Source organism: Oryctolagus cuniculus, chromosome 10, assembly GCF_964237555.1.
Source record: "Oryctolagus cuniculus chromosome 10, mOryCun1.1, whole genome shotgun sequence".
Taxonomy (NCBI): domain Eukaryota; kingdom Metazoa; phylum Chordata; class Mammalia; order Lagomorpha; family Leporidae; genus Oryctolagus; species Oryctolagus cuniculus.
In genome coordinates, this window is record NC_091441.1 from 105,353,627 (window position 1) to 105,376,888 (window position 23,262).

General features: G+C 48.3%; 3 protein-coding genes and 1 long non-coding RNA gene across 21 annotated transcripts in view; 2 read left to right on the forward strand and 2 right to left on the reverse strand.

Moving 5' to 3' along the window:
* Positions 1 to 4,887, reverse strand: part of NKTR (natural killer cell triggering receptor) — a 47,090-nt gene extending 42,203 nt beyond the window's left edge. For 2 of the 7 annotated variants that reach the window (XR_011379577.1, XM_070050973.1), the window contains exons 1-2: positions 4,726 to 4,881; positions 4,488 to 4,568 (exon numbers count right to left, since the gene is read on the reverse strand). Coding sequence is in view for 3 of the 7 variants with exons in the window: in XM_070050973.1 (XP_069907074.1) it covers positions 4,488 to 4,545 (58 nt within the window). In the remaining 4 variants the exon portion in view is untranslated. Of the gene's footprint in view, positions 1 to 4,487; positions 4,569 to 4,725 lie in introns of all 7 variants that reach the window. The other 5 variants (XM_008260249.4, XM_008260248.4, XM_070050971.1 and 2 more) reach the window with 4 other exon arrangements.
* Positions 4,104 to 5,800, forward strand: LOC138844118 (uncharacterized). The gene is made up of 2 exons (XR_011379580.1): positions 4,104 to 4,242; positions 5,594 to 5,800. It is a non-coding gene; the product is annotated as an uncharacterized lncRNA (long non-coding RNA).
* Positions 5,801 to 8,215: 2,415 nt separating this feature from the next.
* On the reverse strand, positions 8,216 to 13,178 carry SS18L2 (SS18 like 2). Of its 4 annotated transcripts, none has more exons than XM_070050983.1 (4): positions 13,047 to 13,178; positions 10,305 to 10,383; positions 10,017 to 10,093; positions 8,216 to 8,755 (listed from the first exon to the last, which is right to left on the reverse strand). In XM_070050983.1, exons 2-4 carry the CDS (start codon positions 10,371 to 10,373, stop codon positions 8,671 to 8,673), a joined length of 231 nt encoding a protein of 76 aa, XP_069907084.1. In that variant the 5' UTR covers positions 10,374 to 10,383; positions 13,047 to 13,178; the 3' UTR covers positions 8,216 to 8,670. The 4 variants fall into 4 exon arrangements, with proteins under 4 accessions (XP_069907084.1, XP_017199168.1, XP_069907082.1 ...); XM_017343679.3 differs by lacking the exon at positions 13,047 to 13,178 and adding an exon at positions 11,802 to 11,928; XM_070050981.1 differs by lacking the exon at positions 13,047 to 13,178 and adding an exon at positions 10,483 to 10,620.
* The window catches only part of SEC22C (SEC22 homolog C, vesicle trafficking protein), a 36,456-nt gene continuing 23,996 nt past the window's right edge, over positions 10,803 to 23,262 (forward strand). For 2 of the 9 annotated variants that reach the window (XM_008260252.4, XM_070050976.1), the window contains exon 1: positions 12,670 to 12,799. The gene's annotated coding sequence lies outside the window, so the exon portion shown is untranslated. Of the gene's footprint in view, positions 11,274 to 12,669; positions 12,800 to 13,030; positions 13,150 to 13,188; positions 13,401 to 13,507; positions 13,640 to 23,262 lie in introns of those variants that run through there. The other 7 variants (XM_008260251.4, XM_070050975.1, XM_051851828.2 and 4 more) reach the window with 6 other exon arrangements.

Sequence of the window (23,262 nt, forward strand, 5' to 3'; positions counted from 1 at the left end):
AAGACACACACAGGTTCAAGAAGATCAGTAAACTCAAAGAGAATAAACCAAAAGAAATTCACACCCAAATATCATAATCAAATTGCTAAAACTAAAAAACAGTAAAAATCCTGAAGGCAGTCAGACAAGAGCAACACATCACATGTGGAGGAACTGTAATTCAAATGACTATTGGTTTCCTATCAGAAACCAACTAGACCAGACAGCAGAGAAACATCTTTCAAGTGCTAACAGAAAATAACTATCAATTCAGAACTCTATTCTAGTAAAAACACCTTACAGTGAGGAAGGCAGAATAAAATTCTCAGATAAAGAAAAACTTTATCTTTTTGGCCTGGTGCTGTGGCGCAGTAGGTTAATCCTCCACCTGAGGCACCGGCATCCCATATGGGTACCGGTTCTAGTCTCTCAGCTGCTCCTCTTCTGATCCAGGTCTCCGTTCTGGCCTGGGAAAGCAGTGGAGGATGGCCTAAGTGCTTGGGCCCCTGCACCCACGTGGGACACCTGGAAGAAGCTCCTGTCTTCTGGTTTCGGATTGGCTCAGCTCCAGCTGTTGCGGCCATTTGGAAGCGAACCAGCAGATGGAAGACATTTCTCTCTGTCTCTCCCTCTCACTGTCTATAACTCTACCTCTCAAATAAATAAGTAAAATAGAAGGAAGGAAGGGAGGGAGGGAGGGAGGGAGGGAGGGAAGGAAACAGAATCTGCAACCAGAAGATCTACCCCTGAAAAAAATGCTAAAGTAATTTTCAATAGGGAACTTGGAATTTCACCAGACTTCATCACTGGACAAACGGCAAAAGTAATGGTAAACACAGGAGTATTTTTCTCTTTATTTCACTACAGTATGTGAAAGCAAAAGTTTTCAATGTTAGAAGATATAATATATATGACAAATACCACAAAGTGATGGATTAAGAGATATATATGATAGGATGGTTCTACATTTCACTTGAAGGAGTAAATATTAATTCTAAGTACACTGTGAAAAGTCAAATACACTTGTGTACACTATAAACCCTAGAGTAATCACTAAAAAAGCAACAGTGAGATATCATCAAAATTTCAATAGAAAAATTAAGAACACTATGGGGCCCGCACCTGCAGTGCCAGCATCCCATATGGGCGCCGGCTGCTCCACTTCCAACCCAGCTCCCTGCAACAGCCTGGGAAAGCAGTAGAAGATGGTCCAAGTCTTTGGACCCCTGCACCTGCATAGGAGACCAGGAGGAGGCTCTGGCTCCTGGCTTCAAATCGGCATAGCTTCGGCTGTTGCAACCAACTGGGGAGTGAACCAGCAGGTGGAAGACCTCTCTCTCCATCTCTCCTTCTCTCTCTGTATAACTCCACTTTCAAATAAATAAATACATCTTTAAAAAAAATCTAAAAAAAAAAAAACACAAAAATTAAGAACACTAAAAAATATTCAAATAATCCAAACAAGGAAAGAAAAATCAAATAAAAAGAAGAATCAGAAACAAACAATAGCCAAGTCCAAACACAACTACTGTTATTTTAAATATATTAAACATACTGAAAGAGATGGCCAGAATGGATAAAAATAAGCAGTGGGCATTGCTGTGCAGCAGGTTAAGTCACCACACTCTTTTTTTTTTTTTTTTTTTTTTTTTAATTTATTTACCTATTTGAAAGTTGGAGTTACAGAGAGAGAGGGTCTTCCATATGCTGGTTCACTCCCCAGATGGCTCCAACAGTCAGTGCTCACCCAGGCCAAACCCAGGAGTCAGGAGCTTCCAGGTCTCCCACAGGGTGGCAGGGGCCCAAGCACTTGGGCCATCTTCCACTGACTTCCTAGGTCATTAGAGGGAGTGGGATGAAGTGGAGCAGCCAGGACACAAACCGGCGCCCATATGGGATGCAGGCATTGCAGGCGGCTGTATTACCTGCTATGCCACAACCCCAGCTGCAATAAATAACTCTTAAAAAAAAAAAAAAGACTCATCTATTTGCTACCTTAAACAGAAATCCACTTAAATATAATAAAACAGATAGATTAACAGTAAAAGTACTGAAAATTATACACCATGTAAAAATTAAGAAAAGCTGGAGTTGCTATATTCAGATCAAACTAAATTTCTGAGAAAGGAAAATTACTAGGCATGGAAAGGGTCATTACATACATAGCAACGAAACATCGGTTCAATAAGACAACAACCATAAATGTGTATTCACCTACTTAACAAAAGAGCCTCAGAATAAGCGAGGCTAGGGGCTGGCACTGTGTCACAGTGGGTTAATGCACTGGCCTGAAGCAATGGCATCCCATATGGGAGCTGGTTCAAGACCCAGCTGCTCCATTTCCTATCCAGCACTCTGCTATGGCCTGGGCAAGCAGTGGAGGATGGCCCAAGTCCTTGGGCCCCTGCACCCATGTGGGAGACCCAGAAGAAGCTCCTGGCTCCCGGCTTCGTAACAGCCCAGCTCCAGCCATTGCAGCCAGTGGATAGAAGACCTCTCTCTGCCTCTACCTCTAACTCTCTGTAGCTCTGCCTTTCAAATAAAATAAATCTTTAAAAAAAACTATGGATTTCAAAGGCTTTTTTCACCAAATAAATTTATCTTTCAATTCCACTTTCCATGAACTTTCTGAAATATTCTTATATGTACTAACGGTTAAATCCAACAAAGCAAGACTTCATACAACCGAAGTGACCCTTAAATCAATAGTGGGTCAATTATCCAGTATTTACCAAAAAATTCTAGAGATCGAACCATACAAAACTGCCAGTTATCAATGGGCTCAACCAGGCACAATGTAAGCATTCCTTGTTTCACATAGGATTCAGTGTCCTCAGGTGTGCTAGTCACTTCAAAAGTATTCTGGAGATTTCAGAACACTGGTCATCTGGGGGGTGGCAACGTGGCTTAGCAGGTAAAGCTGCTGACTGCAGTGCCGGCATCCCATATGGGCAGTGGTTCGAGTCCTGGCTGCTCCACTTCCGATCCCGCTCTCTGCTATGGCCTGCAAAAGCAGTGGAAGATGGCCCAAGTCCTGGGCTCCTGCACCCACGTGGGAGACTTGGAAGAAGCTCCTGGTTCCTGGCTTCGTATTGGCGCAGTTCTGGCCATTGCAGCCAACTGGGGAGCAAACCAGTGGACAGAAGACTCTCTCTCTCTCTCTGCTCTCCTCTCTCTGTGTAACTATGACTTTCAAATAAATATTAAAAAAAATACTGGTCATCTGCAAATCTAGGATTTGAACATGTACTTGGCATGGCGACAGAGCCTTTGTTGATTTCTATTTTTCAGGCATCTGCTATTTTTAATCCTTACAAAAACCAAAAAATAAAAAATTATCTGAAGCACCTGAGTTTTTTTCTTAGCAAACAACAACAACAACAACAAGAGCCATCAAGACTCAACATGAAAGGTAACAAAATGTACAAGCTCACCTCATTCCTTCCCTCCTATTCCCTTTAACAACTTCCTAGCAGGCCACTGCCCAGTGCTCTCTTCCCTGTCTGGGCTCCTTGCTGGCCTGAAACATCATGGCAAGTGCACTCCCGCCCAGGACCTGTGTGAAATGTTCCCCCTGCCAGGGACGCTCTTCTCAAACATCGCCTCCACCCAGCTCACCGCAGCCCCTTCCAGACAACTACTCAAACACCAGCATCTCACAATATGGCCTTGGCTGGCCGACTTATTACAACAGTCCTGGGCACAGCATTTCCCCCCATTTCCACTGCCATCTTCCCCCAACAGAACATGCACTACAAAAGGAGAGCCTTTGTTTTATTCATCGCTTTATCTCCGGAGCCTGGAACAGCAGCAGTCCGTCTCTAACTGAACCTCCAGTCACAGCTAGCAACAACAAAAGAAAACAGTCTGGAACCCTGAGATCACTACCCCTTTGAATCAAACAACTGCCCTTTGGGGGTGGGGGGAACGTCTTATTTTCAAGCAAATGCAATAACGCATGGGGGGTGCGGGATTCCCTACACACGAAAACATGGAACGCTAAAGCGCACTCAGGCTACAGTTCGGCTGCCACAGGAACCAAGGAATCCTGGCTGAAGATCCTCCAGGGAAGACGGAAGAGGGGCCAAGGCCCTAAGGAGACAGAGTGATTGGAAAATACGGAACAGACGAGTCCAAACTTCAAAGTACGGAGCAAGATACCAGCAATCAGAACTGCAAGTCTTCCACGGGAGGAGGAAAGTCCAGAGAGGGCTGCACCCCTTTCTCTTGGCGCCAGGCTGGGTCTGAGCACTCAGCCCCCAGGTGCTGGGGGGGGGGGGGAGCGTGGGGCTTGGGAAGAGGAGGCCCGGGCTCCCCACAGCGGGTGCAGGAGGGGGGTGTGCCCGGGACACCCTCCTCGCCACCGATTTCCTCAGCGGAAAAAAGGGACGCTGGTTGTGCCTCTCCGCTCCCAAAAAGGCTCGGGGGAGGGCTGACGAGGGCTGACCCCTCCCCCTCGCCAGAGCAAGCCCAAGCCCCCCGGCAGCGCTCCCCAGTCTCCGGCTCACCCGGCTCCCGGTTGATCTCGATGTCGAAGTGGCACTGCGGCCGGTCCTGCGCCCCCATCGCGACCGAGGTGGCGGCAAGAGCTGGGAGAGAGGGAGAGTACAGCGGTCAGGGCGGGGGCTGGGGCGGGGCCGGGGCGGCGCCGGCCTGTCGCCCACAGCGCAGGCGGCGGCCACGACCCGGCTCCCTGCCCGCCCGGGGGCCGCGCAGCGTGCACACGCATCTGGGAGAGCGCTTCACCTGGCTGGCCTCCAGCCTGAACGGCTCCCCCTGCGCAGAGGAGATAGCACCGCCGCCGCCGCCAGAACCCAACGCCACTAACGGAACGCCACCTCCTCCCTCTCCTCCCGGCCCGGCCTCCCAGTGCAACGCTAAGCCCCGCGAGATCGGGACAAATACCGCGAGAGCACAGCCTCGGAGGGGGCGGTTAACCGAAGGGGGCGGTGGAGTCGGGGGTGGGGCGGGAGGCGCGCCCTGGTGGGCGTGTCCGGTAGCTCCAGGGAAGCCTCCAGCCGCGTGCTCCAACACTTGCGCGCTTCCTTTTGGCCCCGCCCTCTGGAGTCAATCACCCAATCGGGGAACCTTGGGTACGCCTGCGTTCTCTGCGCCACCGCGCAGTTTGGGCTGTGGGCGCCCGCCCATTTCGTGGTATCGCGAGACTATGTCGTGGTCCAGCGCTGTGTGCGCCAAGTCGAGGTGGCATAGGCGCCTGTTGTCCGGCGACAACAGTACGCGGCCTCACTTTAAAGGCTTCTAGCGCATTTTTTTAAATGTACTTTTTCGTCTTACTGTTTAGAGTTCTCGCTGCAGATGATTTGTTAGATAGAAATGTGTGTTCTGAATACAAATCTTCGGTCAGACGCTTGCGAGTATTTTCTCCCACTCTGAGCCTTGTTTTAAACTGTCTTCTGGGAAGCAGTATTTAATCTTGGTGAAGCCAGTAATGGCTTTCTTAGAATTGATTTTTCTGTCCTGAGAAACCCCTACCTACCTCACGTTTGTGACAGTATTGCCTACGTTTTCGTCTGGAAATCTTAAGAGTTGCAGCTTTTGCATTCGACTCTGGTCTAATCGAACTTCTTAAGTGTGGGCTTCCATTTTCCTGCAGGGATGTACAGTTCCATCCAAGAGGAAGCACCTGGCTCCTGGCTTCGGATCGGCACAGCGCCGGCCCTGGCGGCCCTTTGGGGGGTGAACCAACAGAAGGAAGACCTTTCTCTCTCTCTCTCTCTCTCTCTCTCTCTCTCTCTCTCTCACTGTCTGTAACTCTGTCAAAATAAATAAATGAAAGTCTTTAAAAAAAAATAAGAAAAAACTGGGTTGGTCCAGCGTTGTGGTGCAGCGGGTTAAAGCCCTGGCCTGAGGCGCCAGCATCCCATATAGACGCGGGTTCAAGACCCAGCTGCTCCTCTTCCGATGCAGCTCTCTGCTATGGCCTGGGAAAGCAGGAGAAGATGGCCCAAGTCCTTGGGTCCCTGCACTCGTGTGGGAGACCCGGAAGAAGCTCCTGGCTCCAGATTTGTGCAGCTCTGGCCATTGTGGCTATCTGGGGAGTGAACCAGCGGATGGAAGACCTCTCTTTCTCCGTCTCTCTGTAACTCTTTCAAATAAATAAAATAAATCTTTAAAAAAAAAAAAAAAAAGACTCGGTGTCCGAACACCATCCCTTTGCAGGTGAGGATTTCAACCTATGGACAACACACTGAGACCACAGCACTTTCTAAATAACTAACCTGGACTCAGCTGCTTCTGAGGCAACCAAACCAAGATAACCAGTTATCTAAATGCCTTACCCTTGGCGGGTAGACCTAGAAGGACTGGCGCAGCCAATATAGCTTCTAGCAGCACCCAGAACATTAAAATATTTGTTACCCAAACACACTCTGCTTGTGAAGACTAGTGTCCAGAAACTGTCAGAGCCAAGGACTCAAAGCAGAATTTAGGGTTTGAACCAAGTCAACAAGTAGGGTCAACATAAAACAAGTTAAGGCCCTACCTGGCAAAAGGCCCTACCTGTTGCCATGGGTTTTTCATAGAAATGTGAATGGAGAGATCCAGTCTCCCCACTAAAGAAGATGTAGCAGAAGATACTTGTGAAAATAAAACCATGCTTTAAGGGGGAAAGAAGTCAGTAACTTAAAAGACCAAAGAGTGTAGTATTCACAATTTGAGATGGCTGGTTCATGGCAGTTGTCTGAACAGCCATCGCTGCTGCCACAACTCCGTGCCTGTCTCCTGCTTGCTGGATCCACCCTCAGCTCAGCTGACAGATCCTAAGTATCCACGCACTATTTAGATATTACAGGCATCCCAAGTTCCAACGCTGGGCTCCAACAAAAGGAGCAGAGACCTGGGCTTCTAATTTTGGGTTCACTCACAAAAATCTTTTGCCTTCATTTTCAGGTAAGTCTCAAAGAGGGAAAATTTTGCTGAATACAACTAATAAAGGCAGAAGGAATAATAAAACAGAAAATCACCATAATGCAATCCTTAATAAATTAAAAAAAAAAAGGTGAGATTACAATTTAAGTGAAAGACCAGTGGGAACCTGAGAATAAATCAGTGCACTTTCTGATGCAATGCAAAGGCAGATACCACTTCCTATGATGTATCAGTGCCAAAATCGTAGAACCTAAGTGAATAAGTCTCTAGATTTGCCAGTTTACAGGAAAATGACATTGGGACATATTTAATATTATAGGAATACAACTGGATGAATCCAGAAAACGAGAGTCTTAAGACACATGACCTAGGATTTTCAACAAATAGCAAAAATGAGGGGGAACCATTCAACAGCTTAAAGTGGCGTCCGGGGCCAGCGCCGTGGCTCACTTGGTTAAACCTTGCCTGCAGTGCTGGCATCCCATATGGGTGCCAGGTTCTAGTCCAGGTTGCTCCTCTTCCAGTCTGGCTCTCTGCTGTGGCCCGGAAAGGCAGTGGAGGATAGCCCAAGTGCTTGGCCCTGCACCCGCATGGGAGACCAGGAGGAAGCACCCGGCTCCTGGCTTCCGATTGGCGCAGGGCTGGCCATGGCGGCCATTTGGGGAATGAACCAACGGAAGGAAGACCTTTCTCTGTTCTCTCTCACTGTCTATAACTCTGTCAAATAAATTTAAAAAAATAAAATAAAATAAATGATATCGGGGCCGGCGCCGCGGCTCACTAGGCTAATCCTCCGCCTTGCGGCGCCAGCACACCGGGTTCTAGTCCCGGTCGGGGTGCCGGATTCTGTCCCGGTTGCCCCTCTTCCAGGCCAGCTCTCTGCTGTGGCCAGGGAGTGCAGTGGAAGATGGCCCAAGTGCTTGGGCCCTGCACCCCATGGGAGACCAGAAGCACCTGGCTCCTGCCATCGGATCAGTGTGGTGCACCGGCCGTGGCGGCCATTGGAGGGTGAACCAACGGCAAAGGAAGACCTTTCTCTCTGTCTCTCTCTGTCCACTCTGCTTGTCAAAAAAATAAATAAATAAATAAAAATGATATCAACAAAATGCCATGTATGAATGTTGTTTGGATCCTGGTTCAGACAAATCAAGACATTTTCTGATGATTGAAGAAAATAATGTTACCTATGATATCCCCAGAGGACATTACAGAACAATTAAGAATCACTACTAATTTTGTTGGCAATGATAATGACATTGTTACATTCCTTACAGTTAAATCTATAGTTTTTCCAGAAAACCAAAAGGAACACTTATTATATGAAAATGTTTATACCTCCTTATCAGTCTTTTGTGGAAAAGCAAGTTTTATTTCAAAGCAACCAGAAAACAGCAGTCAGAGGGAGGACGTTTATAAACTGTTAGGAAGGAGCACACAATCATGTCCATTTGTAAAGGTCAGAGTTAGGAGTCTCACCAACTCCTGCTGATCACCCAACACTCAGTTGAAACTTTTTAGTCTGAAACAAAAATGTAGCCTTGAAGATGTCCACTGTGTTTGTTATCCAAACATGTTCTCATTTTTGGAAAGGTTGTCTGAGCCAGTCTATTGAGAGATCTGCTTAATTATTAAAATAAATATTTACACGGAGAACACAGTTATATTAGTAGCCTTCTTCACATTTTATAAAGAGCCACAGAGGTTTCCTTCACATTTTGAGCAGTCAAGCTGGTAAAGATCCTGTCTCCATTTTGTAGGAAGTGGATTATATTCAATTTCTCTGAACAACAGCCAACTGGAAGATTATTCTGCTTTTGAAGTACTGGCTGGGCTGGCATCTGCAATGGTAGCTAGATAAATGAGATTTCTATGTAACACATGCTGGTACCTATGGGTTAAAAAAAAAAAAAGGAAAAAAATCAAGTTTGTTTTTACCATGAACAAAAAACTGGGAAAGCACTTACCCATAAAGGAGGAATGGCTCATCCACTGATTAGATGATTCAGTGTAATCAATCTTTTTATTTAACATACTTTGAGAAACATAATGCAAACTCTCACCTATTCTTACCAGCTACGTCTGTAGGCCAAGCCATATTAATCTATCTGCACCCCTACTATATTCTCCACACAGCAACCTATGTGATCATTGTACAACAAGCCAATCTAAAAAGCAAAACTACTTTCTTGTTTATTTGAAAAGCAGAGAGCAGGCACTCTTTCATCTATGGATTCACTTCCCCAAACAGCCAGGGTTGGGGTACCAGGGAAGAGAAGCCAGGAGCCATAGAAATCCATCTGAGTCTCCCACAGGGGTGCCGGGGGATCCAACTAATTGAGCAGTTGCCTGCTGCGGCCTAGTGTGCATTCGCCTTTTGGTATCCCTTCCCATGACCTAAAAGGCTTTCCGTGATTAAGGTCCCCAGGCTCATCTGCAGCTCATCTCCCACGGCTTTCCCTTGGCTGAATTTTAACCACGATGGTCTTTTTGTTGTGACTTGAAGATATTCAGCACAATTCCATCCACTGGCCGTCCCAAGTACTTGGGCCAGCATCTGCTGGTTTAGCAGGATACTAGATCGGAAGCAGAAGTGGTTTTCAATCTCAGGCGCACTGATACGGGATGCAGGTGTCGCAAAGGGTGGCTTAACCCACTGTGCAACACCAGCTCCTAGTGTGGCTTTCTTGAACGTTTCTCCAGTAGCAGTGCAATATTTTTCCATGAAGAAATAAGCTACAATTGCTGGACTAGATTTGGAAAATGTTCTCAGGCTCTCTCATTGCAGTCTGGTTAGAAGGCAACTGGGACATCCCCTGACAGCCTGTCCGCGTCACTCCCAGACTGACTACAAGGTAGAAATGGCACGGAGCTTAGCAGCCGAATGGCCTGAAAGAGGGCAGGCAGCGACCCGTGATGAGGAAGGAGCCACGGCTCTTTTCTCTCGAGCCTGGTTTCTCCTGTTCTCCCCTCCCTGTCCATCAGCTGGCATGGCTTCAAGCGAAGTAGGCTCCGCAGTGCGAACGTCCAAGTTCTGCAGACGGAGCCACGTCTAACCCTAGGTTCTGTCCCCTTCCTAGATCAGTCACCCAAGCCTGCTTCGCGCTGGCTGCCCCTTACACTCCAGCCAACGGCGGGAAGAGGGCACTTACTGGACGCACTCGTTCGCCCGGCCTTTGTTCTGATACTCCACGATACAGCGGATGAGCTGGTCATTCTCTTCCAGGAGCTGAAAGGGCAGAGACAGGGTTAGGCCGGCGACGAGGGCCGCTCCCTTCCGCCCGTGCAGGCCGTGCAGCCCGGGCGCCGGGGCTGGCTTCGTTCCCACCGCGCTCCAACACCCTCCGCACGCTGCAAGCCTCAGCTGGGATGCAGGTCACTCCAGGAGGTTCCCCGCGCCCCTCGCGACCCCGACTCCACTCCCCAGCATTGCCGCCTACCCGCTGGATGGTCTCTTGATTGACTTCCGCACTGCCCCTCAGCCAGTCGGGTACGAAGGCCACAGACATCCCGGGGAGCCTGGGCAAAAAAAAAAAAAAAAAAAACAACCCACACGTCAGAAACCGCGGCGGGCCGTGCACCTAGGCCGGAGCGGCACCCCACGATTGGCAGGCTTACGCTCTCGACGGTGATTGGACCCACCCGCGACGTCAGCTGTGATTGGACGCGCCAGAGCGACGTTCTACGCCCTCCTCGGGCCCCGCCTCCAGGGCTCCGTGCGGGTTGCGCGCGCCACGCGCTTGCGCAGTCGGGAAAGCAAACCGGGAGCCCGGGTGGTGGCTGCCGTGAGCGTGTCAACTGGTTGACGTTCAGACAGTGTGTCCCGAGTCTGTCTGAAAGAGCAGCTTGCTATGGGTCACACACCAGCTCGTGACTGGAACCCATTTCTATGGCTTCGAGTCCACTGCCCGGCCTCTAGGCCTCTCTCTGGAGCGTGAATCCTGGCCACTGGCTCGCGCCTGGCAGGAGAACGCTGGTGTCCGCTTTGCTCTTTGCGGAGGGAGAAACTCCTGAGTGTGCGCCCACATTCTCTGCGGACCATAATAATGCTTACTAGGTTTACAGCCCTCAGAACCTCTCGTGTTTTCTCCATTTTACAGATGAGAAAAACAGGTTCAGTAACTTGTCCAAGGTCCCCTATCCACTACGGACCACGGCAGTCTCTGTAGTCACAGGCGGTGTGGCTTGAATGCCCTCACTCGTCCCCTCGCCCCCGGGCTGCCTAGGCTCCACGCTGCAAAGAGGATTTGTTGTTGCAAGATGCCTGGAGGAAGCTGGCTCTGCCCTCCCGCCGCGCAGAGTGGCTGTGATCGCTGCGACTTTGGAATGGCCGCAGTCCTCAAGCCCACGGGTGGTGAACTTGGCACCAACGCTGCTCCTACGGACAGCATGGAGTGAGCAGCAACCAGGTGATTTGGGAAAGAGAACTTGGGGGGAACTTCTAGAGTTTCATTTCCTGTCTCAGAGGCTTGTCTGCCTTCCTGGGTTCACCGTCCACGGTCCGCTTAATTCAAACCCCCCCCCCCCAATGCAGGGGCATCGCTTTGGCGGTTGCTCTTTGTTTAGAGGAGGCACCTGGGGGTCGAAGACTGGGAGATTTGGGGAGCATGCAAGAGATTTGCAAGTTGATAGTGGAGTACTTAGGAGAGAGAGCTGACTGGACAAACACACAGACTGCTGCACCGGGTGGAGAGCTTGGCTGAAGTAGGCAATGTATGCAGCACCAGTCTGGGTGGCTGTGAAATTGTTACAGCCCAGGAGCAAACTGAGAGAAGACAGAAGGTTGGGGAGCCGCCAGGCAGATGTGATGGGTGGCGCAAGGGGCGTGAGCAAACTGGGAAGATTGTGTTGGGGGTGAGGGGCCCTGGACGCGCTGTTGAAGGAAGTCAAGACCGGAGGGAACCGATACATAGAACAAAGTGGAGGAACTACTGGACCGGAAGTTCCCACAGGCCGGAGAACAGTGCGAGGACATGTAGGAGACCAGGTTCTGCGATTGTAACTCCAGAGATGCAGCTCCTGTGTGGCGACACCAGAGTCCAGGGTCCAAGAGAGAAGCGTGGAAGAGGCCTGGAAGAGAAAGCGGCAGGAGTTGACTGTGAGGCTGGAGCCCAGTGGCCAGCAGTTGGAGACGAAGGCCAGGACTTTAGCTTCCGCCTGCCTGTCATCCATCGTGGGGCTGGCTTGCATTGCACCAGCTGCTCCAGTCAGAGAGGAAAGACCCTAAAGGAAAGCACTTAGCCTGCAGCTTTGAGCGTGCCCGGCTTCACATCCCAAAGCTCCCGGATGTTATAGACCTGGCACCCATTTTCCTGTCCCTCCCCCAGAGCCTTGTCTTCAGTGGCCCACGGTAGCACAGTTAAAGAACACACGCTGAGAGCGAACCCTAGCACGTGCAGCACAGGACTCTCAAATCGTCTAGTTTTTCTCGCCATACAAGCTGATCTCTCTCTAAAACACACTTCTTCCCTTTGCCTCGTTAGCTGCCCCTCAGCCACCGGCACCTCCTCAGGGAAGCCTCCTTTGAGCCCCAAGGCCAAAAGCCCTGAGACAGCAGTTTGTATCTCCACGTGCTGGCTCCCTGCCCTCCTTTCCTCACGGGTTCGAGCGGCAGGAGGACGTCCTTGCTGGTCCCGGGCCTGGCCCACACAACAGGTGCTGAGTGAGTTAAGTGCATGCAGTCGGCTCCCCACTCTGCGTCCAGCCGGCCCTCAGCCTGGGGCGTGTCCCTTCAGGACCGGACTTTGGCACCCCATCCAGGCTGGCAGTAGGCCGGGCTCCTCTGGGTTGCCTCCCTTGGGCCTCTCGCCCAGCAGCTCAGACTCGCGGAACCCACGCTTCGGGCGTGTCGCTCGGTCACGCGGAGCCGCCACGCCTCCAGACGTGCGTGCCGTTCGCTACCCGGGCGGGATTCGAGCTCCTGGCACCTCCGGAGGTGAGGATTACCGGCTTGGACCTCAGATCCCCGTGGACCAGAGCCTGGAGGTGGGAGGGAAACCTGAGAGGCGCGCACCCAGGTCACGCCCCTCTCCGTTTGGGTCGCCCCTTTAAGAACTACTTTATTCGCTGTCCCACCGGGACCGGGCTCTGGAGACGCTCCAGGATTGGTTGGTTTGGGTGCCGGTGTCGCCTAGCAGCAGCGAATGAGGGCTCAAGGCTTGCGCACGCGCATCGCCGCCTACCTGCTCCAGGGCCACCGGTGTCCTGCGCCGGCGCCTGCCCGGTGGGCTAAGGTTGCCGGGGCGGCGGCGAGTGCCCACTCCCGAAGGCCGCCGTCGGGGCGAGGTGAGGGCTGGCCGGCGAAGGCGGGTGCCGCGGGCCGTTAGCCTCGAGCAGGCGGGATCGGGTGTGGCGCAGGGCGGGCCTGGAGGTGGAGGCGGCCGGGAGGCCCGCCCCGCCCTCCAACGCCAGCCCTCGTCCCGGCCTGGACCCGCATCTGGCTTCCCGGAGCCCTCTGAGTCGCCTTTGTCTCGGCTGCTCCCGAGGACCGCGGGACGAGCCGAGGCGCGCGCCTGCAGGACCCCCTCGGCGGACAGGTGCGCGCCGAGCGCTGCCCGCGGTGGGAGGAGACGGGGAGTGTCCTCTACGGGAGGGGACGCTTGTGGTTTAACTGTCCGCCCAGCTCACGTCATCGAGCGGCTGGGGCCGGACCCGGTGCACCACAGCCGTGAATGACCGTCGGTCGTGGGGCGGTCCCGCTGCGGGTTCACACACGGACCTGCAGAGCCCCCATAGAGGCAGTTGCAGCAAGTGTGACCTTACCAACAGGTCCCCGGTTCGTTTTAGTATTAGTGCTCTTACCAAAAAAAAAAAAAAAAAAATGTGTTGGGCAGGTGTCTGGCCTGTTGGTTATACGCCCTGTTCCATACGCGCCACGGGCTCCGGATTCCAGCTTCTTGCTAATGCAGACCCTGGGAGGGCAGCGCTGGGGGCTCCCCGAATTGGGTTCCCGCCACCCCCGTGGGAGACTCGGACTGAATTCCCAGTCTCCACCAGGATGTGATAGGGACGTTTGGGGAGTGACCCAGCCGAGGGGAGCGTTCTCTTTGCCTTAAAAAAAATTTTTTTTTAAAGAAAAGGATTATTTTGGACTGATTGTAATTCTCAAGGTTGGATTTAGAGAAGCGGGCTGTGGTGGAAAGACTGGGCTTTTTTTTTTTTTTTTTTTTTACTATTTCAAAAAGAAGTTTGTATCTGAATCCCGGTTCTACCTCTTTAGCCTTGCAGCTGCTGTTTTCCTACCTGTCCAGTGCAAAATGTGCCTACGTTATAGGTAGTTACGAGTACTTAGGATCAGCATCACCACTGTAAAAGTTCCTAACACAGAGCCTGGCATATCCCATCCTGCCTCGGTATCCCTAGGGGATTGGTTCCAGCTCCCTTCCGATAGGGAATCTGCCGATGCCCAGGTGTCTTATATAAAGTGTAAGGGACATACTCCCGTGTACTTTACATCAGCTGCAGGTTACGTATAATAACTAATGCAATGTCAGTGCAGTATTATTCATTGTTTTATGGTATTGTTAGGGAATAACGACAAGGAAAATGTGTACTGTCTCTTCAGTACCGATGCAACTCTTTTTGAGGCTGGGAGTGGAATGAATCCTCAGATGCAGTACCCAGGGATGCACAAGGCTGACTGTAGTATTAGTTCCTGTAAAGGTCAGCTCCTTACCCTTCTCGGCTCCTAACAAATGACAGAGTTGATCCTCACCTTCCGCTCCACTACATCCCCAAGCAGCTCGGAGCTTAGAGACTCTATGGATTAGGCGACAGGTTCCCAAGTCCTGTGGCTGCGGGTGAATTCCGTAAGGGTGATGCAGTTCGGGTGTGTGCTCTGTACTGCGAATCTGAGAACTGAGCCACATGCCTTATGGTGAACACTTGGGTTTGGATATTTGTGTGACAAAACAAACCCGTTCTGCTGGTTTAAATTCTTGTTACAGAGCCCGGTCATCTCTGTTCTCTCTGTCCTGTCTTACTGAATGTGGAAGGGATCTAGGGTGGGTTAAGGGTAAAAGGGGGAGAAAACAGTGCAAACAAGAGTGACCCCTAGTGTGGACACAGTATTTGCTGGTAGAATAAGGACAAGCTACAGATGATAGAGAAGGATTTGTGAAATGAGGGAGGCAGATCGCACAATGTTTTCATAAAACCGCAAAACCTGGATGTTGTGTATTTTGTCATGTTGTACTTAGAAAGTTCCATCCAAATAAACCTTTCGGGCAAAATCTGAATCAGCATTTTGGCACAGGATCTACAAAACTATGTTTGTTGTTTCAGTGTACAAAAATAAGGCATCCCTTAGGCCATTCATTCATTTGCTTGGCAGGTTGTATTGTTTGTTTGTTTGTGTTTTGAAGGCTTCCTAATGTGTGCTTGGGGGTCCATTGGCTTGGAGAAGGAGCTGGTAAGACCGGGAAAGCTGTGGAGAGTGTTTCAGGCTGAGCACTCTAAGGCTGCCTTTGTGCTTGTGGAATTGATGATGTTTTTTCTGGAACTGTGGCATGATTTTCCAGATTCACACCACTGCTTTCCGGTTTTAAACAGAATACTAATTATCCTTGAGCAGCTCTATTTTAATGAGCTCTGAGATGATAATACCTACCACTCTGGAAATGTCAAGTAGTTGTGGAGCTGTTCACTGTAAAACATGCCCTTCAGTGTTTATGTGTAGATCGTCAGAACCACAGTTAATTAGCAGATAAGATTATTGTGCTGGTGGTGCTATTTTAAAATGACATTTAAACATAAAAAAGAAATATGAGCATAATATAAGTGAAACATAAGGATCTTAAGTTAATTCTTTTTTTTTTTTCCAACTTGTGGTTTAAAATAATTTTAGTCACAGGAAGTTGCAAAGATGTTACAGGGTAGTCCTGTATTTTCTTCACTTGGTTTCCCCCGTTGGTTAACTCTTATGTAACTAGTACAATATCAAATTCAGGACATTGACATTGGTATAAAATGTGCATATTGTACTATGCCATTTTTTGACATGTGCTGATTCCTGTAATCACCACCACAATCAAGATACAGATTTACTCCATCACCATAAAGTTCTCCCTTTTACTGCCACTTCATGGTCGCACTCATTTCCCTCCTGCCCACTGTCCTTCAGCTCTGTCTGTCGGTGGTCCATCTGTATAATTTTGTTATTTCAATCATGTTACATGAAAGGATTTGTGCAGGATGCAACCTTCTGATACCTGGCTTTTTTTCAATCAGCGTAAAACTCTTGAGAGCTTTCCAAGGTGTTGTGCATCAATAGTTCATTCTTTTATTTAAAAAAAAAAAGGATTTTATTTGTTTATTTGAGAGGCAGAGTTACAGAAAGAGAGAGAGAGACAGAGAGAGAGGTCTTCCATCTGCTGGTTCCCCCCTCCCCAAATGGCTGCAGTGCTGATCCAGAGCTTTCTCCAGGTCTCCCACATGGGTGCAGAGGCCCAAGCTCTTTGGGCCATCTTCCACGGCTTTCCCAGGCCATAAGCAGAGAGCTGGATGGGAAGAGGAGCAGCTGGGACATGAACCAGGGCTCACCTGCGATGACAGCACCACAGGCAAAGGCTTAGCCTGCTATGCCACAGCGCTGGCCCCAGTAGTTCATTCCTTTTCCTGCTGCTGCATAGTATTCCATGGTATGAATGTACTGTGACTTGTTTGGTCATTTGTCATTTGTAGAACATTTTGATCATTTCCAGTTTGAGGTTTTTATAAAGATACAATGAGCAAGTTGCACACAGATTTCTGGGTGGACACGTTTTTATTTCTCTGGCATAAATGCCAGGAGTGGGATTGATAAATAGTTCATATAATAATTGCATGTTGAATTTTAAAAGAAACTACCAAACTTTTCCAAAGAAAAGTTTGCCACTTCACAGTAATATATGAGAGGTACCGTCTGTTTGCACGGTTGCCAACTTTTGATCTTTCACTGTTTTCATTTTAGCTGTTCTGATAGGTATGTGGTCTTAAGTTATATTTCCCAAATAGCTAGTGATGCTGAACATCTTGTCATGTGCTTATTTGCCATCTGCATGTCCTCTTTTGTGTATTTTGCCCATTTTCTGATTGGGTTGTTTTTAGACTGTTCGGTAAGTCCTAGATAAGAGTCTCTTATCAGATGTCTATTTTTCACATATTCCTTCTGGTCTCTAGCTTGCCTGTTATCCTCTTCATATGGGCTTTTTTGTAAGGAAAATGTCTCAGAGCTGATGAAGTCCAGTTTATGGAATTTCCTCCATGGATTGTGCTTTTCATCTTACGTCCAAGAACTCTTCCCCAGGCCATAGGTTCTGAAAATTTTCTTGTATTTTGTTTCCAGTTTTATAGTTTTATCTTTTATATTTAAATCTTTGATATGCTTTGAGTTAATTTTTATGTAAGGTGTGAGGTTTAGATCAGGATTTTTTTTTCCACTGTTAAAAAGATGATCCTTCTGGCCGGCGCCGCGGCTCACTAGGCTAATCCTCCGCCTTGCGGCGCCGGAACACCGGGTTCTAGTCCCGGTCGGGGCACCGGATTCTGTCCCGGTTGCCCCTCTTCCAGGCCAGCTCTCTGCTGTGGCCAGGGAGTACAGTGGAGGATGGCCCAAGTGCTTGGGCCCTGCACCCCATGGGAGACCAGGATAAGTACCTGGCTCCTGCCATCGGATCGGCGCAGTGCGCTGGTTGCAGCGTGCCGGCTGCGGCGGCCACTGGAGGGTGAACCAACGGCAAAGGAAGACCTTTCTCTCTGTCTCTCTCTCTCACTGTCCACTCCTGCCTGTCAAAAAAAAAAAAAAAAAAATCCTTCTTTTACTGAATTGTTTTTGCATTTTGTCAAAAATCAATTGGGTATATTTGTGTAGGGGTATTTTTTAGTTCTATATTCTGTTCCACTTATCTAAGTCTGTTCCTCTGACAATACCACACAAGCATGATTGCTGTAGCTGTGTAATAAATCTCAAAATAGAAGCGCCTAGTCCCTTCTGCTTACCTTTTTCAAAATAACTTTAGCTATTAATGTACCTTTGCCCTTACCTATATATTTTAGAATAATCTTACTTGTAGCTGCAGATTATCTTGCTGCTGATTTTATAGGAATTGAATTAAGCAGTAGAATTTGGAGAATTCACACATTCACTATGTTAAAATCTTCAAGTCCATAAATGTGGTATATTTTTCATTCTTTTAGGGCTTTGACTTTTTTCAACAGTATTTTGAGGTGGTCAGCATACATATCATGTTGCTTAGATTTACACATAGGTATTTCTTTTAAAAATACTGTAGTTTGGGGATGGCGCCGTGGCTCACTTGGTTAATCTTCCACCTGCAGTGCCGGCATCCCATATGGGTGCCAGGTTCTAGTCCAGGTTGCTCCTCTTCCAGTCCAGCTCTCTGCTGTGTCCCTGGAGGGCAGAGGAGGATGGCCTGAGTACTTGGGCCCCCGCACCCACATGGGAGACCAGGAAGAAGCACCTGCTTACTGGCTTCAGATTGGCACAGCACCAGCCGTAGCGGCCATTTGGGGAGGGAACCAATGGAAAGAGGACCTTTCTGTATCTGTCTCTCACTGTCTTTAACTCTACCTGTCAAATAAAAATTTTTTTTTAAAATATAGCTTTATTGAGATCATTTTCTTGAGTGTAAATGATATTATATTTTTAGTTTTGATTTCCATGTGTTTGTTGTCAGTATATGGAAATACAATCAGTTTTTATATGTTGGTCTTTATTTTATTTTCTTTATTTTAAAGGCAGAGAGATCTCCCACCTGCTGTTCACTCTAATGCCTACAACAGTCAGGGCTGGGCCAGGCCAAAGCCAGGAAGCTAGAACCTAATCCGGATTTCCCACCTGGGTAGCAGGGGCCCAGCAACTTGAGCCATCACCTGCTGCCTCCCATAGTGTACATTAGCGGGAAGCTGGAATTGGGAGTGGAGCTAAGACTCCAACCCTGGTGCACTGAGATGGTTACAGCATCCCAAGTGATGTTTCTTTTTTTTTTTTTTAATTAATTAATTTATTTGAAAGCCAGAGTTACACAAAGAGAGGAGAGCTAGAGAGAGAGAGAACCATCTTCGATCTGATGGTTCACTCCCCAACTGGCTGCAACGGCTAGAGCTGCACCATTCCGAAGCCTGGAGCCAGGAGCTTCTTCCGGGACTCCCACGCAGGTGCAGGGGCCCAAGGACTTGGGCCATCTTCTACTGCTTTCCCAGGCCATAGCAGAGAGCTGGATCAGAAGTGGAGGAGCCAGGACTAGAACCGATGCCCCTATGGGATTACGGCACTGCAGGCCAAGGCATTAACCTGCTGCACCATAACACTGGCCCCCCAGTGATGTTTCAACTCCTGTGCCAAACACCTACCTACTCCAGATACATTGATCTTGGATACTGTGGCTTTGTTGAGCTCACTTGGTTAATTCTAGGAGGGTTTATTTATTTGTTTGTTTGTTTGTTTGTTTTGTGAGCTCCTTGGGATTTTCCATGTAGACATTTATCTCTTCTGCAAATAACAGAGGTTTTATTTTTTCCTCTCCTATCTGTACAACCTTATTTTTCTGTTTTGTTTTTTTTTTTTTTTCCTTATTGCACTAGTGGAACTTCTAGTACTGTGTTGAACAGCAGTGATGAGAGTGGACATACTTGCCTTATTCCAGATTTTAGAGAGAAAGCATTCAGTATTCTACCATTAAACGAGGTATTAGCTGGGGGCTTTTTGTAGATGGTGCTTATCAGCTTGAGGAACTTCTCCTCTATTCCTGTTTTACTGAGAATTTTTATTATGAATGAATATTGAATTTTGTCAGATGCTTTTTGCACATCAATTGATATGATTGTGCGGCTTTTCTTTTTTAGCCTGTTAATATGGTAAGGTATTAGGTAAGGTATTAGGATTTTAGTAACAGTATTGATGTTCATTTTGTTTCAAAGGCAGAGACAGCAATACACAGAGAAAGACTAAGAGAGCTCTTCCACCCACTGGTTCACTCCCCAAGTGCCTGCAACAGTTGGGGATGGGTCATGCTGAAGCCAGGAGCCTGGAACTCCATCCAGGCCTCCTACATAGGTGGCAGAACTTGGTACAAGTCCCTTTGTTAGTACACAGCAATATAGGATGCACAAGTCCAAAGTGACAGCTTAACTACTATACCACATGTATACCATTGACCTTAGAATATTAGGCCAACTCTGCATCCTGAAAATAATCCCACTTGATCATGATATCTAATTGTTTTTGTTACACTACTGAATTCTGTTTGCTAATATTTTTGCCTGTAAGTTCATGAGGAATATAGGTCTACATTTTAAATTTTTTTCTACTTTTTGGTCTTGCTATCAGATTAAAACGAATTTGGAATTGTTCCCTTGTCATCTATTTTTTTGGAAGAGATTATGCACAGTCGGTTTTAGTTATTTTTTATTTCGGAGGCTGAGGGAGATGAAGAGAGAGAGAAAAAAAGAGAAGATCTTTCGTCTGCTGGTTTATGCCCCAGTGCCCACAGTGTCCAGGGTAGGCCAAGCCAGAAGCCAGGATCTGGGAACACAATCCAGGTCTCCCATGTTGGGGCTGGAACCAATTCTTTGAGCCTTCCAGGGTCTGCATTGGCAGGAAGCTGGTGTTAGGAGCCAGAGCCAGTTAACTGATCCCAGGTACTCCAGATGGGACTTGGGCATCCTAACTGGCACCTTCACCTCTAGGCCAGACGTCTGCTCCATTAACTCTTCTTAAAATGTGTGATAGGATTCTCCAGTGAAACCATATGCGCCTGGAGATTTCTTTTTTCAGGAGTTTTTAAGTTATCAAATTCTTTTAATGGAAATTTATTGACAGAATTGTTTAAATTACCTATTTCATATTTTGTGAATTGTGATAGTTTGTACTTGCTGAGAAAACAGACCTCTTAATCTAAACTGTCAATTATGTATGTAGAGTCCTTGGGGAATTCTCTCTCCTGCCTTTAAAAAAAAAGGTTTATTTATTTGAAAGGCAAAATGACAAAGAGAAGGAAACACACACACACACACAGAGAGAGAGAGAGAGAGAGAGAGAGAGAGAGAGAGAGAGAGATGGAGGGAGAGAGAGGTCTTCCATCTGTCGGTTCACTCCCCAAATGCCTGCAACAGCCAGACCTGGGCCACGCTAAGGCCAAGAGCCTGGAACTCATTCTGGGTCTTCATGTGGGTGTCAGGGACCCAACTAGCTTGGCCATCACCCGCTGCTGTCCAGGGTGTGTGTGGGCAGGAAGCTGGGTCAGAAGCAGTTCCAGGAGTGAAACAGAGGGACTCTGTTGCGAAATGTGGGCGTCCCAAGTGGCAGTGTCACTGCTGCCCCAGCAGTTCACTGTTTTAAGTGAAGTGTAGAAACTTGATGTCCTTTCACATCCTCCTGTCCTCCCCAGTGTATGACTACACACAGGTATTTTCTTTATTTACATAGAGCCGCATCAGACATGTGAACATTTCTGCTTCACTAGTCAAACATCTGTGGTATGTTCTCGTATTTTTACTCAGTCTGTTGTTCTTTCTTCTTTCTTGCTGCTCCAGGGTTCTTTAAGAGCAGGTGTGCTGGTAATGCAGTCTCTCAGTGTTCCTTGGTTGATTGTGCCTCGTCAATTCGCCCTTGAAGAGTGTTTTTGCTGACTGCGGAATTCTGGGTTGGCAGTTCTTTTCTTTCAGCACTTAATGCTACTTCCTTTTGGTTTTCACGGTTTTATGAGAAATTTTCTGCCATTTGAATTGTTCCTCCCCTTCCTCCAAATATAAGATATTGTTTGCTCTTGCTGCTTTCAAGATTTTTTCCTTTTAGTTTTCCTAAATTTGGCTATTATGTGTACTGCCATGGTTTTCTTGGGTTTATCTTTTTTGGGATTTGTTCGGTCTCTTGAATCTGTAGGCTTCTGTCTCTTGCCAAATTTGGGAAATATTTAGACTTATTTCTTTGAATGCTTTTCCTGTCCTCCAGGACTCCGGGGATATGAATGGTAGATCCCTGAGGCCCTGTGCAATATTTTTCAGCATAGTTCCTCCTCTTATAGCCTTCAGACTGGGTGACTTCCCTGTTCTGGCTTCATGTTTTCTGATTCATTCTTAATCCTTCCATTTTGCCATTCAGTTCATCTATAAAGTTTTTTATTTCAGTTATTTTTGTCTTTTTTTTAAAGATTTAATTTTATTTATTTGAAAGACAGAGTTACAGAGAGAGACAGAGACAGAGAAAGAGGTCTTCCATCTGTTGGTTCACTCCCCAATTGGCCACAACAGCCAGAGCTGCGCCGATCTGAAGCCAGGAGCCAGGAGCTTCCTTCTGGTCTCCCACATGGGTTCAGAGGCCCAAGGACTTGGGCCATCTTCTTTGTGCTTTCCCAGGCCATAGCAGAGAGCTGGATAGGAAGAGGAGCAGCTGGGATAGCGCCAGCCCAAATAAGTCGATCTTTTTCTTTTCTTTTCTTTTTTTTTTTTTTTTTGACAGGCAGAGTGGACAGTGAGAGAGAGACAGAGAGAAAGGTCTTCCTTTGCCGTTGGTTCACCCTCCAATGGCCGCCGCAGCTGGTGCACCGTGCTGATCCGATGGCAGGAGCTTCTCCTGGTCTCCCATGGGGTGCAGGGCCCAAGCACTTGGGCCATCCTCCACTGCACTCCCTGACCACAGCAGAGAGCTGGCCTGGAAGAGGGGCAACCGGGACAGAATCCGGCACCCCAACCGGGACTAGAACCCGGTGTTCCGGCGCCGCAAGGCAGAGGACTAGCCTAGTGAGCCACAGCGCTGGCCTAATAAGTCAGTCTTTAAGACAAAAATAACTAGGAGCTGGCGCTGTGGTGCAGCAGGTTAACATCCTGGCCTGAAGCACCAGCATCTCATATGAGCGCCGGTTCTAATCCCGGCTGCTCACCAGCATCTCATATGAGCGCCGGTTCTAATCCCGGCTGCTGCTCTTCCTATCCAGCTCTCTGCTATGGCCTGGGAAAGCACTAAGAAGATGGCCCAAGTCCTTGGGCCTCTGAACCCACGTGGGAGACCAGGAGGAAGCTCCTGGCTCCTGGCTTCGGATCGGCGCAGCTCCAGCCGTTGCGGCCAATTGGGGAGTGAACCAGCAGATGGAAGGCCTCTCTCTCTCTTTCTCTGCCTCTCTTTTCTCTGACTCTCAAATAAATAAATAAATCTTAAAAAAAAAAAAGATTGACTTATTTAAAAATCAGAGAGAGAGATACCTTCCATCTCCCAATTACTCCCCAAATGGTTGCAATAGCCGTGTGTGAGCCAGGCCAAATCCAGAAGCCAGGAACTCCATCCTGGTCTCCCATGTGAACCTTCATCTGCTGTCTTCCCAGGCACATTAGCAGGAAGCTAGAGTGGAAGCTGGGCAGCTGGGACCTGAGCTGGCACTCTGATATGGGATGCGAGAGTCACAA

Excerpts from the sequence above, each read along its gene's own strand:
- SS18L2 (XM_017343679.3), bottom strand. The coding sequence starts at position 11,839 with ATGTCCTCGCACTGTTCTCCGGCCTGTGGGAACTTCCG. Across the intron at positions 10,384-11,801 it reads CCGGCCTGTGGGAACTTCCG|GCTCCCCGGGATGTCTGTGG; the intron begins GTCCAGTAGTTC and ends TTTTTTGCCCAG. Across the intron at positions 8,756-10,016 it reads CGGGCGAACGAGTGCGTCCA|GTACCAGCATGTGTTACATA; the intron begins GTAAGTGCCCTC and ends TTTAACCCATAG.